General features: G+C 41.7%; 1 protein-coding gene across 1 annotated transcript in view; it reads left to right on the top strand.

Moving 5' to 3' along the window:
- Positions 1-13,267: 13,267 nt before the first annotated feature.
- The window catches only part of LOC106568737 (potassium channel subfamily T member 2), a 78,718-nt gene continuing 75,593 nt past the window's right edge, over positions 13,268-16,392 (top strand). The window contains exons 1-3 of the mRNA XM_014139336.2: positions 13,268-13,607; positions 13,813-13,892; positions 14,143-14,242. Of these exons, the coding sequence (XP_013994811.1) occupies positions 13,513-13,607; positions 13,813-13,892; positions 14,143-14,242 (275 nt within the window). The 5' untranslated portion in view covers positions 13,268-13,512. The remainder of the gene's footprint in view (positions 13,608-13,812; positions 13,893-14,142; positions 14,243-16,392) is intronic.

Below are 16,392 nucleotides of genomic sequence, written 5' to 3'. Positions count from 1 at the left end.
CTGGCCACCCCTCATAGCCTGGTTCCTCTCTAGGTTTCTTCCTAGGTTTTGGCCTTTCTAGGGAGTTTTTCCTAGGGAGTTTTTCCTAGCCACCGTGCTTCTTTCACATGCATTGCTTGCTGTTTGGGGTTTTAGGCTGGGTTTCTGTACAGCACTTTGAGATATCAGCTGATGTACGAAGGGCTATATAAATACATTTGATTTGATTTGATTTCAACCTACCTCACCTATATTAGGAGTAGGAGGACCCCTCTCTTACGTAGTTGTTAAGTAGTGTGCATTTAGCTAGTTGAGGCAGAATCTGCATTGGCCAGAGGCCAGCGGAGGCAATATGGCTGTAGTCTGTCTCGCTGTGGCACTTCTGTCACCAAAACATGTTCAATAATGATACACTGGTAAACGCGTGGAATCAAACCTACTGTACAGTAAAAGACAGCAGTAGCATACTGTACATAGGGAGCCAATTTGCATGACGTCAGTAAATCTCACTGAGGTATTGTTTTTACGTTTATGCTGATTAATTCATATTTGTTGATGCTGACATACTGAGTTGCCTAATGTACTGTATGTGAATAGCATGTCATATTCAAAATACAAATTGCAAGTGAGTCTGAAATAAGGGAGAATAAGGGCAGAACATTAAAGGGGTCTATACTGTTGAAGTAAAAGGAAGGTTTGCTGCCCAAAGAAGACATGGAGAAGGACGAATGAGGATGAGATGAAGGCAGTAACCACGATTGTCAAAAGAGTACAGCTACGACTGGAAGTTACTTTTTGTAGCAGGTCAGGAGGGCATTCTAGCTATACCTAAACCTTTCCCTAACCATAATCAAATTATCCAAACCTGCTAAGTTAATTCCCCTAACCTGCTGGGTAAGTTTTCCTAACCTGTTTCTAAAGGACATCCCTGCCGGCCAAACCCTCCCCTAACCCGGACAATGCTGGGCCAATTGTGCACCACCCCATGGGTCTCCCAGTCACCACCAGCTGCGACAGAGCCTGGACTCAAACCAGGATCTCTAAAGGCACAGCTAGCACTGCGATGCAGTGCCTTAGACCACTGCACCACTCGGGAGGCCCTGATGTGCCTCTACACTGAGTATACAAAACATTAATAAAAAGAGATTTCACACTGGGATATTATGTTGATCTTAACAAGTGAAATGGCATGAACACTGAGTATACAAAACATTAAGAACATCTGCTCTTTCAATGACATAGGGGCTCCCGAGTGGCGCAGCATCTCAGTGCAAGAGGCGTCACTACATTCCCTAGTTTGAATCCAGGCTATATCACATCTGGGGTAGGCTGTCATTGTAAATAAAGATGTGTTCTTAACTGACTTGCCTAGTAAAATAAAAATGCTTTTGACACCTTGTAGAGTCCATGTTCCAGCTGTTCTGAGGGCAAAAGTGGTGGGTGCTGCAGTGGTCTAAGGCACTACATCGCAGCGCTTGAGGTGTCACTACAGCCCCGGGTTCAATACCAGGCTGTGTCACAACTGGCTGTGACTGGGAGACCCATGAGGCGGTGCACAATTGGCCCAGCGTCGTCCAGGTTAGGGGAGGGTTTGGCTGGCTGGGATTTCCTTGTCCCATTGTACTCTAGTGACTCCTTGTGGTGGGCTGGGCACCTGCAAGCTGACAGCGGTTGCCTGTTGGACGTGTTTCTTCTGACACATTGGTGTGGCTGACTTTCTATAAACACCCACTAGATGGAGCCAAACAACACAATATACTGACAAAATACTGCTATTATGGCTGATGTAATGTGGACAAATTGGGGAGGGGTACAGCCATGGGTGGGCCTGGGAGGGCATAGGCCCACACACTTGGGAGCCATGCCAATCAGAATTTGTTTTTCCCCACAAAAGGGCTTTATTACAGATAGAAATACTCCTCAGTTTCATCAGCTGTCCGGATGGCTGGTCTCAGACGATCCCGCAGGTGAAGAAGACGGACGTGGAGGTCCTGGGCTGGCATGGTTACACTTGGTCTGCGATTGTGAGGCCAGGTGGACGTACTGCCAAATTCTCAAAAAATATGTTGGAGGCTAGCTAGCTAGCAGCCAGTGATAGAGAACACACGAGCAAAGCTAACTAACACATATTTTGCAAATACAACACATAAAAAAATAACTGATACCCCCTAACATATTCATATAGAATGTGTTGTAGTTTTAGTATGTTTCTGACTCCTTACCTGAATTTATGAGCTATTACTGCCAACTGTCAATTGTTACTATTGTGACCAAGATGTCACATGACTGTTCGTCTTCTTGTTGTAAATTGTAAAGGAGGGTTTAAAACCCTTTTTTTCACCTCCACACACTTTATCTTCTCCAGCACTTTAACTATCTGATATGGCCCTAGGAATATCAAAATCCTGCAGGATTCGGTTCTTTAGGATTCGTGCTGGGATATTCTTGGTCCAGCGGGAATTGCCAGGTCCTGCAGGAATATGAAAATCCTTCAGGTTTTGGGTCCTCTAGGAATTGTCATGTTTGTGCAGGATTTTCTAAACTTTTGCAGGACATGCTGCCACCTATCCATGGTTTTTGGTTTGGATAAGTTCTTATTGTCAGGGACTTTTCCTGATTTTATCAAACCTACAGGATTCCTGCAGGACACCTGCACAATTCCTTCATAAAAGGTTGAATTCCGGCAGGATTCCTGTAGGACTTTTTTGTAAGGGATTGCATTATGGAGGTCATGGCTGGTCTGTTTGTACATGTCCATGTTCCCAGTCACCTTCCTGTGCTAAAATGCAGCGGTTCACGCTTTCAGTTTTGCGTAAATGCTGCCATCTATCCACGTTTTTGGTTTGGATAAGTTCTTATGGTCACAGTAGGAACAACATCCTCTGTGCATGTCCTGTCTAACTTTCACTCTGTTGGATATTTATGCCATTCTGTAGTGAAGGCATTTGAGTTGTGGTCTTCTTGACTAAGTTTCACTCTTTCCCAGTCAATAGACCTGAGGACAAACCAGCCTAGTCTCATAGATTAGACATAACATAGTAAACGAGTCCCCTTCAGGAGACGATTTGGCATGGGTCCTCCGGTCCTCAAAAAGTTCTACAACTGCACCATTGAGAGCATCCTGACTGGTTGCATCACCGCCTGGTATGGAACTGCTTGGCTTCCGACCGCAAGGCGCTACAGAGGGTAGTGCGTACGGCCCAGTACATACTGGGGCCAAGCTCCCTGCCATCCAGGACCTCTATACTAGGCGGTGTCAGAGGAAGGCCCTAAAAATGGTCAAAGACTCCAGCTACCCATAGACTGTTCTCTCTGTCACCGCAGGGCAAGCGGTACCGGAGCACCAAGTCTAGGTCCAAAAAGCTCCTTAACAGCTTCTACCTGCTGCTACTCACTGATTATTATCTACAGTGCCTTCAGAAAGTATTCAGACCCCTTGACTTTTCCACATTTTGTTACGTTACAGCCTAATTCTAAAATTGATTATGTTGTTTTTTTCCCCCTCATCAATCTACACACAATACCCCATAATCACAAATCAAAAGCAGGTTTTTAGACATTTTTGCAAATGGATAAATAATAAACTGAAATATCACATTTACATAGGTATTCAGGCTGTTTACTCAGTACTTTGTTGAAGCACCTTTGGCAGCGACTACAGCCTTCTTGGTAGTCTTCTTGGGAATGATGCTACAAGCTTGGCACAACTGTATTCGGGGAGTTTCTCCCATTCTTCTCTGCAGATCCTCTCAAGATCTGTCAGGTTGGATGGGGACCGTCGATGCACAACTATTTTCAGGTCTCTCCAGAGATGATCGATCGGGTTCAAGTCGGGGCTCTGGCTGGGCCCCTCAAGGACATTCAGAGACTTCTCCCGAAGCCACTCCTGCATTGTCTTGGCTGTGTGCTTAGGGTTGTTGTCCTGTTGGAAGGTAAACCTTCGCTCTGGAGCAGGTTTTCACTAAGGATCTCTGTACTTTGCTCCGTTTATCTTTTCCTCGATCCTGACTAGTCTCTCAGTCCCTGCCGCTGAAAAACATCCCCACAGCAGGATGCTGCCACCACCATGCTTCACCGTAGGGATGGTGCCAGGTTTCCTCCAGACGTGACACTTAGCTTTCAGGCCAAAGAGTTCAGTCATGGGTTCATCAGAGAAGAGAATCTTATTTCTTATGGTCTGAGAGTATTTAGGTGGCTTTTAGCAAACTCCAAGCGAGTTGTCATGTGCCTTTTACTGAGGAGTGGCTTCCATCTGGCCACTCTAACATAAAGGCCTGATTGGTGGAGCACTGCAGAGATGGTTGTCCTCTTGGAAGGTTCTCCCATCTCCACAGAGAACCTCTGCTCTGTCAGAGTGACCATCAGGTTCTTGGTCACCTCCCTGACTAAGGTCCTTCTCCCCTGATTGCTCAGTTTGGCTGGGCAGCCACCTCTAGGAAGGGTCTTGGTGGTTCCAAACTTCTTCCATTTAATGATGGAGGCCATGTGTTCTTGGGGATCTTCAAAGCTGCAGAAAGTTTTTGGTACCCTTCCCCAGATCTGTGCCTCGAGACAATCCTGTCTCGGAGCTCTACAGGCAATTCCTTTGACCTCATAGCTTGGTTTTTGCTCTGACATTCACTTTCAACTGTGGGACCTTATATAGATAGGTGTGTGCCTTTCCAAATCATATCCAATCAATAGAATTTACCACAGGTGGACTCCAATCAAGTTGTAGAAATATCTCAAGGATAATCATTGGAAACAGGATGCACCTGAGATCAATTTTGAGTCACAGCAAAGGGTCTGAATACTTATGTAAATAAGGTAGATTTTTTATAAACTTGAAAAAAATTCTAAAAACCTGTTTTCGCTTCGTCATTATGAGTTCTTGTGTGTAGATTGCTCCGGATTTGTATTTATTTAATCCATTTTAGAATAAGGCAGTAATGTAAGAAAATGTGGAAAAAGTCAAGGGGTCTGAATACTTTCTGAAAGCGCTGTATGTATAGTCACTTTACCCATATCAACATGTACATATTACCTCAATTACCTTGACTAACCCGTAACTCCGCACATTGACTGGTGCCCCCTGTTTATAGCCTCGTTATTATTATTTTGGGGTGTTATTTATTTTATATATTTTTTTACTCTAGTTTATTTTGTAAATATTTTCTTAACTCTTATTTTTCTTAAAACTGCATTGTTGGTTAAGGGCTTGTAAGTAAGCATTTCACGGTAAGGTACACCTGTTGTATGTGGCACGTGACAAATAAAATGTTATTTGATTTTATTTGAAAATCCGGGACACTCAAATGAGTATGATATGCTAAGTTTGGTTACATAAGACAGAAGGTTACTTAAGGCAAAAACGAAAAGAGGGTGGTTGGTCGGGGTGGCTGTACAACTCAAACGTCTAGCAACCCGAAGGTTGTATGTTTTGATCTCATCGAGGTCAGCTTTTCAACTGGCACATCAGATGCACTCCACAGAGGCACCCCTGCACTTCTTACCACAGCATGGTGAACTCTGACCTTAGTGTGAGTGTCACAACAGAATTACTGCATTTTATTATAAACAAACTATGGCTTGTTGTAGTTAACTATGGCTTGTCATATTCTGGGGAAGATAAATGACATATTTTAACATAGTCAACATTACTCTGATGGTCCATCAATGTTACCAGATACTAATTGATTTTGCATTCAGTCCCTGGGTTTCCCAACATCTTAAGGGTGATGATTTGAGGGCCTCTTCACAGATATTATAATGGTTTACACGATAGATGACACGTTCTTATCGCTCAGGTTGAAAGTTGTATCCGCTTTTGGCCACAAGGTGGGAGTCTTGAAACGTTAATGACAGGGAACTGTATTGACCTGCCCAGATTTAATTACTTCCTGGTTTCTAAGACTTCTCCGAATGGTATGTTATACACAGTTTTGGTACTTCACTGATGACTCGAGGGAAATTTGGTTTCCTGACGGACACCTTGGTTTTCCCCACCCTCCCGGATTCTTATGGGACTCTGGTATTATCAACGGTTTCTACTAGTTACCACAGCCACAACTTCAAAATTGGCTATATCGTCCAAAATTTATGAAAACAAAAATGCATTTTTTGGTGTTAATTTAAGGTTAGGGTTAGACACAAGATTAGCAGTGTGGCTCATCTTGGAGGGCGGTCCAAATGATTAGCCAAGCAAGGGAAGTTTGCAACGTAAGTCCCTCAGCCCTCATTTTTAGTCGAGTTTGAGTGTACAACTATGTTCACCTCAGGGCCTCTAACTCCCCATAATTCAATTCGCGACGATTGTACATCCGCCAAGAAAAGTCAGCCAAAAATTAAAACCTCAACGTCAATATGGAGTCAACATACAAGTGTAAGTAAAAACAAATGTAAATAAGTTAGAAATTGTGCTACTAATGCACATGATGGCACAAACCCATCTCAAATAAAAATGTTGTCACATGCGCCGAAGTGTAGGCCTTACCGTGAAATGCTTACTTACTTAACCAACCAACAGTGCAGTTCAAGAAGAGTTAAGAAAATATTTACCAAATAAACTCAAGTAAAAAATAAAAATACATTAAACAGTAACACAATAACGAGGCTATATACAGGGGGTACAACAAATGGAGGTGGGTCAATATAAATAGTCCGGTGGCCATTTGATTAATTGTTCAGCAGTCTTATGGCTTGGGGGTAGAAGCTGTCAAGGAGCCTTTTGGTCCTAGACTTGGCGCTCCGGTACTGCTTGCCATGCGGTAGCAGAGAGAACAGTCTATGACTTGGGTGACTAGAGTCTGACAATTTTATGGACTTTCCTATGACACCGCCTATTATATAGGTCCTGGATGGCAGGAAGCTTGGCCCCAGTGATGTACTGGGCCGTACGCACTACCCTCTGTTGCGCCTTACGATCAGATGCTGAGCAATTACCATACCAGGCGGGGATGCAACCGGTCAGGATGCTCTCAATGGTGCAGTTGTCAAACTTTTTGAGGATCTGAGGACCCATGCCAAATCTTTTCAGTCTCCTGAGGGGAAAAGGTTTTGTTGTGCCCTCTTCACGACTGTCTTGGTATGTTTGGACCATGATAGTTCGTTGGTGATGTGGACACCAAGGAACTTCAAACACTCGACCCACTCCACTAGAGCCCCGTCGATGTTCAGCCCACCTTTTCCCGTAGTCCACGATCATCTCCTTTGTCTTGATCACATTGAGGGAGAGGTTGTTATCCTGGCACCACACTGCCAGTTCTCTGACTTCCTCCCTATAGGCTTTCTCATCATTGTCGGTGATCAGGATCACTGTTGTGTTGTCCGCAAACTTAATGATGATGTTGGAGTCGTGTTTGGCCACGCAGTTGTGGGTGAACATGGAGTACAGGAGGGGACTAAGTACACACCCCTGAGGGGCCCCGGTGTTGAGGATCAGCATGGCAGACGTGTTGTTGCCTACCCTTACCACGTGGGGGTATCCCGTCAGGAAGTCCAGAATGCAGTTGCAGAGGGAGGTGTTTAGTACCAGGTTCCTTAGCTTAGTGATCAGCTTCGTGGGCACTATGGTGTTGAACGCTGAGCTGTAGTCAATGAACAACATTCTCACATAGGTGTTCCTTTTGCCCAGGTGAGAAAGGGCAGTGTGGAGTGCGATTGAGATTGCGTCATCTGTGGATCTGTTGGGGCGGTATGCGAATTGAAGTGGGTCTAGGGTGTCCGGGAGGATGCTGTTGATGTGAGCCAAATAATGATGCTTTTGGAAATTGTAGAAATAAAACCATTTTCCTTTGTCAGAAGTTACAGCTAGGCAGGCTAAGGTTATTTACCTAATTAATTTGTTAGCTATCATACAGTAAGCATATATTAATAATTATATATTTAATGTAAGTAGACATGCAATCATAATTGACTGTAGTGCATATAAAGCAACCACAAGCTACCGGTGGCTGAAAACACAAACATCGCGGATGAACAAGTGACGAATTTCCGGGAAAGGGCGGTCCATTTAAAAATCATTCCTTCCTCCCTCGGCCCTGCAAGTGTATACTCGTCAGACGTCATTATACGCCATCAGAAGTTTTCCACTTAATTTGAGGGCTGAAGGGATAGGGTGTATCTTTTAAGTGTTTGGATTGCAGCCATTGTCTCAAGCAAGGGGCCAGGGTTCTGGGTCTAGAGTTATGGTTTCGACTGCTCCTACAGTGTTGCTTCGGTACTGCAGTTTAACGATTTCACTAAAAATATAACTTCCATACACGGCCACATAGAGAAGTCAGATTTCAACATTCCTAATAAGACACTTTAGTCATCACCTTCGTGCATAAAATGAGCGGACAATGCAGAGTTAAAAAGTAAGAAAAGATTAGCAAGTAAAAAATTAAATTAAAAAAAGAAATAGTAACACAATAAAATAACAATAATGAGTCTATACACAAAGAGTACCGGTACCGAGTCAATGTGTAGGGGTACAAGGTAGTTGAAGTAATTTAGGTAATGTGTACAGTACATGTAGGTGGGGTAAAAGTGACTATGCAATCAGTGTCTGAATGTGTGTGTGTGCCGTCAATATGCACGTGTGTGTGTTTTGTGAGTGTGTGTGTGTGGATGTGTTTAACAATTCTTGTGGGGACCAGAAGTCTCCACGAGAATAGTAAACAACCCCCCCAAATGACATCATTTTCTGGAATTTGACAAGCTGTTTAAAGGCACAGTCAACTTAGTGTATATGAACTTCTGACCCACTGGAATTGTGATACAGTGAATCATAATTTAAATAATCTGTCTGTAAACAATTGTTGGAAAAATTACTTGTGTCATGCAGAAAGTAGATGTCCTAACCGACTTGCCAAAACTATAGGTTGTTAACAAGAAATTTGTGGAGTGGTTGAAAAACGAGTTTTAATGAATCCAAGTGTATGTAAACTTCCGACTTCAACTGTAGGTCCAGTGGTGTAAAGTACTTAAGTAAAAATACATTAATGTACTACTTAAGTAGTTTTTGGGGTATCTGTACTTGTCACGGATCCCTCCGGTACTGCGGCTCATTCCGTGCACCAAATCTGAACTTCTAGGTCACCGGCTACTAGGTGTCACTGAACTGGTTCATTACCACCAACCCCAGACTGTCTTGTCTAATTACGCACACATGGTTTCTATTTCCCACTGATTATTAATTGTATATTATCACATTTCAGTTAAGACCCAAGTGCTGACTGTGTTGAAGTAACAATGTTTATTGCAACAGCAGGGACAGGCAAATGACAAGTCCAGGCAGGCAGGGGTCGGTAATCCAGAATAGTGGGCCAAGGCAGGCAGACTCAGAGTCAGGACAAGCAGGAAAGGTCAAACCAGGAAACTGGAAAACAGGGACTATAGCAAAGACAGGCGCAAGGGAAACCACTGGTAGGTTTGAACGAATAAAACAAACTGGCACAGACAGACAGAAAACACAGTTATAAGTACCCAGGGGATAATGGGGAAGATGGGCGACACCTGGAGTGGGGTAGAGACAAGCACAAGGACAGGTGAAACAGATCAGGGTGTGACAGTATATATGTGCCCTCTGTTCACCATTGTGTTGTTTGGTTTTTCTTACCATGTCTGTTGGTCCTGTGAGTCCATGTGGTGTTGTTTCGACTGTTGTGCTGCGTGCTTTCTGCTCTGAATGATTGGCTATGAAAAGCCAACTGGCATTTACTACTGAGGTGCTGACCTGTTGCTCCCTCTACCACCACTGTGTTTATTATCTGACCCTGCTGGTCATCTTGGAACGTTTGACTATCTTGGCCATGTTCTGTTATATCTCCACCCGGCACAGCCAGAAGAGGATTGGCCACCCCTCAGAGCCTGGTTCCTCTCTAGGTTTCTTCCTAGGTTCTGGCTTTTCTAGGTAGTTTTTCCAAGCCACCGTGCTTCTACATCTGCATTGCTTGCTGTTTGGGGTTTTAGGCTGGGTTTCTGTACAGCACTTTGTGACATCTGCTGATGTAAAAAAGGATTTATAAATACATTTGTGCAATTGTTATTACGGGTCTTGTCCCGTGCAATTATTAGAGATTTAACCTCACTCTTTTGTTTGGGTTACATCCCTGTGTGTTTTGTATATGTGTTTGTTTTGGGCTTCGTCCCCGTGCCTTTCATGGCATGTTGTGTAGTTTGAGTATTAAAACCCCCTATTACGTATTCCTGCGCCTGTCTCCAACCATTTATACAACGTGACAGTACTTTACTATTTATATTTGACAATTTTTACATCAATACATTCCTAAAGATTGTACTTTTTACTCCATACATTTTTCCTGACAAACCAAAGTACTCGTTACATTTTGAATGCTTAGCAGGATAGGAAAATTGTGAAATTCAGACTTATCAAGAGAACATGTGGTCATCCCTACTGCCTATGGTCTGGTGGACTAACGAAACACAAATGCATCTTTTGTAAATGTGTGCCCCTGGCTGTCCGTACATTTTAAAAACAAGAAAATGGTGTCTGCTTTGCTAAATTATAATTATCAAAAGTAGAAGTAAAAATAATTTCAAATTACTTATATTAAGCAATTACAATTACTTTTGATACTTAAGTATATTTAAAACCAAATACTTTTAGACTTTTACTCAAGTACTATTTTACTGAGTGACTTTTACTTGACTGACTTTCTATTAAGTTGTCAATACTTTTACTCAAGTATGACAATTCCACCACTGCATAGGTCAAAAAGACCTAGCCCAGGGTGCCATCTTCAAGTCCAAGAAACTGATCCAATAGGTTTCGGTCGGTTGGGGCATCCTCTGGGCTGTGCTGCTGAAGCCTGCAATTTAGTTCCCTTAAACGTAATACGTATGCTTTTAGTCCCATCAGTCTTTTGCTTGCAACTATAAAACTGATCTTACTGTAAAGGGAATCTAAATGCATAAATATCTTGGTGGCTGTGTCGCGGTCCCCCTCTTACAGTACCTGTTGCTTAGCTTCCCTAATTAAGGTCCTCATTCGGATTTTTGTTCCTGTAAATTCTTGAATGCCTAAAAGCGCCTGAATCGGCTCTTTCCGTTCACCATACTTCAAATGACCATTAGGGCCTTTACATTTTCCTCCTTTGGCCGCCTTTCCTTCCAGTTCTCTGCTGCCATTGACTGGAACGAATGGCAAAAATCACTGATGCTGGACACTCATATCTCCCTCACTAACTTTAAGCACCAGCTGCCAGAGCAGCTCACAGATCACTGCGCCTGTACATAGCCCATCTGTAAATAGCCCATCCAACTACCTCATCCCCATACTGTTTATTTTTTTTGCTCCTTTGCACCCCAGTATCTCTACTTGCACATTCATCTTCTGCACGTCTATCACTCCAGTGTTTAATTGCTAAATTGTAATTATTTCACCACTATGGCCTATTTATTGCCTTACCTCCCTTAACTTACCTCATTTGCACACACTGTATATATACTTTTTTTTCTATTGTGTTATTGACTGTATGTTTGTTTATTCCATGTGTATTTATTCCAACTCTGTGTCGCACTGCTTTGCTTTATCTTGGCCAGGTTGCAGTTGTAAATGAGAACTTGTTCTCAACTAGCCTACCTGGTTAAATAAAGGTAAAATAAAAATATGGGCACCCAGGGTGCATCGGGGTATATTAGCATCATGTTTGTTTAGCTTAAAGCTGTCCATTGGTCAACTGCACACTGCTCCCAAAAACCCCATTCTGACGACTATGCCAAATGTCAGGCAGCCAAGGGTGGAATGTAGCCGTACTTCGCCACCTAGGTGTGATATGAGCCCAAGAAACTGAATGTAATAGGTTCTTGGTTTGGTTCTGGGTCACTGTTACACTGCTTCCTCCCCAAACCAAGAACCTGTTATTTTATAGTTATTCAATTGAGTTCCTAGGGCTCATATCACACCTAGTGGCGTAGTACGGCTAGATTCTAGCCTCGACTGTTTGACAGTAACACTTAACTTTGAGAATCCAGGTATAATACAACCTTTTATATACCTTGTAATCATGTCATCATTATACTTGGATGTAAGTGTTACTGGACAAGCTTCTATTTGAGTCACTAAATATGATAAAATAGTCTGGTAAAAAGTTTGCATTACCAGGTAAAAATAGACCTGAGCCACTAGGTTGTGGTCTGGCAGTGGGGCCTCATCACCTGTTGGAGAAAGTTACAGTAGATCTGTGAAAATGAACCTGTTGGGACTTGGGTCATTATCCACTGGGCACACCATGTCATTTCAGCTTGGATAATTGGGTAAAAGTCACCTTGTCCTAGAGAGATTTACACGGTTATCAAAACGTCACGCCAGGGTAAGCCTACACGAAACACAGCCCTTATTTGAATTATTTCTAAAATCCTTATGGGGAAAAAATGTATGGTGGAAAAATGATTAGAACTATTTCCCTGTTTGACCGCTGGGTTTTATGGATATTATGAATCATACTGTTGTACTCTGAGTGAAAAGTGCTTATCTCACACAGACAGATTAGTAAATCCTCTTGCTTCACCTCTTCTTCTCTGGCTATGTAGCCTACATTTTTGCGCATATGAATGTATTTCAAACAAAACAGTATTGTTTTGAATAGTATAGGATGTAGCTAACTTCATGCATGTTCCATCACTCCAGAAAACGCATTTCCACCACTTCAGAGTCCAATGGCGGCGAGCTTTACACTAGTCCAGCCGACACTTGGCATTGTGCATGGTGATCTTAGGTGTGTGTGCGGCTGCTCGGCCATGGAACAGTACTTGTGCTGACGTTGCTTCCAGAGGCAGTTTGGAACTCAATAGTGATTGTTGCAAGACGAGGACAGGGGAGTTTTATGCGCTTCAGCACTCGGCGGTCCTGTGGGTTTGTATGGCCTACCACTTCGCGGCTGAGCCGTTTTTGCTCCTGGACGTTTCCACATCACAATAACAGCCCTTACAGTTGACTGGGCAGCTCTAGCATGGCCAGAATTTGAGAACTAACTTGTTAGAAAAGTGGTATCCTATGATGGTGCCATGTTGAAAGTCACTGAGCTCTCCAGTAAGGCCGTTGTACTGCCAATGTTTGTCTATGGCGATTATACACCTGTCAGCAACGGGTATGGCTGAAATAGCCAAATCTACTAATTTGAAGGGGTGTCCACATACTTTTTTATATATAGTGTATATTCACATCATCATTATTAGCCTAATCATAATCACCAATAAACTGACGACTCCAATGACTGCGATGTGCGCTTTGGATGATGCTTGCAGTGAGATGACACATGCACAACGTCTCGAGCATAATGATGCTCTTGGGTGTCTAGTCGCACACATGCACTCAAGGATGCTCAACAATGGAACGACGTTGAATAATTAGCCTATATAGCTGCTTCCTTGTTTTCCAAATAATTAAACAATATTTTTGTGATGGATGCAGTCTTTTTGGGCGCTTGGAATAAGGATGCACGACAGAGTGCAACAATTGTTTTGAAACATTGTTATAAAAGTGTACATTTGAGATCTGGATCGAGCTTTTGTTTCAACTGATGTAGCTACAGCTAAGGAGAAAGAACTATGGTTGATTTGGAGAGCGAAGTACCCTGTCTTCCCCCGAGGTATAGATTCAGGGACTTACTTCTCGGGGACCAGAATTTACTAAATGATGACAGGTAGGTTGAGTTTGTTTGACGTGTTGGCTACAATTTAAAAAAGACATAATTATCATGTGGTTTAACATAGTTGTATATTATTTAAGCGTTTGCATCTGTGGAATCCTTGCACTTGTTTAATATCCAGCCTTACCCATGTGAAAATGCTTAGTAAATATGACATTATTCATTTTATTTATAGAAACTATTTATATTTCTCTTTAAGGGTGCAAGTCGAATTTTATGCCAATGAAAGTACTTTCAAAGAGACACTTAAACTGTTCTTCATCAAAAACCAAAGATCAAGTAAGTAATGTTTTTTAACTGTGTAGTCACAGTTGAAGTACACTATATGCTGTTACTATCTATCTAATAAATCTTATTTGTACTTTATTTTAAAGATATAGTAAAAATACACCCGTTGTATCAGTAACAAATAGCAAACTGTTGAACCAGTTATAGCAAAGGGGCCCAGAGATGTTCCTGGTCAGGTCACATGGTGAGGAAGTACTGACCCTAGGTATGACATTATAACCTCTCTGTCTTTGTCTCCCAGGCCTGAGAATACAAGTGTTTGACTTCTCCCTAAAGATCCTGAGCTGTGTCTTATACATGTGTCGCGTATTGACAGATGACCCATCCAAAGGACATGGCTGGTAAGGATAGTAATTGACTGTCTCGTAGGTACATGTAGATACCACCTGGTGTTCACTGAATTGTCACAGAAATGTTGCATTTTTATGACTACAATTTGACAACCGCCTCTAAAGATGGCCCTCAAGGTATAGTAATTCTCAGAGAAGAAACAAGGGATAATTAGTAGAGAATGTGGAAACTATTAGCCATTAACAGTACCAAAACCATGAAATGGAAAATGTTTTACTAACCAGGTTTCCATCCAGCCATTTCATGCGGCTGAATTACCTGTTGCATGAAAAAAATCACAATCGGGCTGATGGAAACAGAAAATGCCGGTTCACCTTTATAATGTCGACAGACAATTAGTTAATTCGACATAGTGGGATCTTTTTGTGTCGGTATAATTAATTATGCAAAGTTCCAAATACAGTAGGAATCCAATGTCAGATATTTTGTTTATTTATACAACTGAATAATGTGTTATTACTGTGCTTCATCGAATGGCAGAACTAAATGACCTGGATTGCAGTTGAGATTACATTAAAGTACATGGTGCAGGTGATCAATGCCATTTGAGGTTCTGCTCAGATTATTATAGCAATTGTGGAAATCACCACAGACCTGAGACATCCTATGCATGCTATCTTGAACATGATTACATAAAAATGTATTAATAGTTACAGTAACCTCAATGTGGCCATGTATGTGTCACACATTCTAAGGTTAAATATTACATTCGTTTGTAAGATAACTTTAGGCTATTTGCTGTATTACAAAGGTAATATTGAATTGTGTTCAGTTGGCAACGCAATGCAACCAAATATCAACATTTAAAGGAGTTGTATCTACAGCTTGAGTAGTTCCATCTGAGCCACTGGCTTAATCCCATTCTTTAACTTTTATTTTTTGAGTTTAAGTGGCGAATTCAGCATATAATTGGTTAACTTGTTGCCAAGTTAATAGGCTATTTATTGTATTTCAAAAGAGATATTGAATTGTGTTTGGTTGTCAATGCAACCAAATATAAACATTTAAAGGGGATTTATATTCTGCTTGGATAGTTCCATCTGTGCCACTGACTTAGTCTGGCTTTAATTCCAGTTTGTCTACAAATTAATAATTGATATGCTGGATTCATGTTGGAAACCCAAGGCCTATTGTATTGTATATTTGATGAATTCTGGGTTGAAATTAAACAATAGCTGTTGATGACTTTGCAAATGCTATATAGGCCTAAATGGCATCATTGATTTATGAGTGATCAAGTATGGTTACATTTCATTTGCTCTTAAATCTACCCTTTTGGAATGATATCAATAGCAACAGGGAATCTATTTAGTTTTTACGTGGCGATCTCTCAACAATCATTCTCACAATAGCTCATCGGTAATAGTCAGTGACAAATATCATACATAGCTAAGAAGGGCTGAACTTGGTTAAAACCCTGAATAGGAGACCAAAGGGTAGGTGTAGATAGATCAACTCTCCAGTAGGACGTTCTGTCCTGTGTTTTTTTTCTGATAGTGAATATAATGTTGAAGATCTGACATTGTTTTAAAGGTGCAAATTCAACATATTTCATACAAGGTTTGTCTATGTTGAAATTTGGTTACCATGATGACGTAATCCTGTGGCTGAAATGTCACCCTCAAAACAACAGTTTACATTGATTACTTTTTTCAAATCCAATGTATTCCCCACTTAGATTCCACGCCACAATATGTTGACAAATGATGTTGAACCAACGTTGATTCAACCAGTTTGTGCCCAATGGGATCAGTAGAGTTGAAGATTCTATGGAAACCCATTTAACTTGTACCTTTTATTCGGTACATGGGAATTTAACCACAGTTATTTTTATGTGCACTATGTCATCATGCACAGCCTTTTACCGCAATAAGTCAGTTTGATGGAAACACATCTCTGGTGGGAAAATGTCCGTATTTTTTAAATATTCACATGAAAATCTGTCGCCAATTGGATGGAAACCTAGCTAACGACAATGATTCTAATACTTTCATTTCTATGCCTGGAAACAGAGGAAGTGAATGCACTTGAACATGTACGGAATCATTAAATTCACTGTCTATCATTCTTTCTAGACTCTAGCTCAGTGTTTCCCAACTCCAGTCAAAACAGCAGTGAAAATACAAAAAACTGAAACACA

This window comes from Salmo salar, chromosome ssa14 (assembly GCF_905237065.1).
Source record: "Salmo salar chromosome ssa14, Ssal_v3.1, whole genome shotgun sequence".
In the NCBI taxonomy this organism is placed as follows: Eukaryota; Metazoa; Chordata; class Actinopteri; order Salmoniformes; family Salmonidae; genus Salmo; species Salmo salar.
The sequence above is the reverse complement of the archived record's forward strand: the minus strand, read 5'-3'. Positions and strand labels throughout refer to the sequence as shown.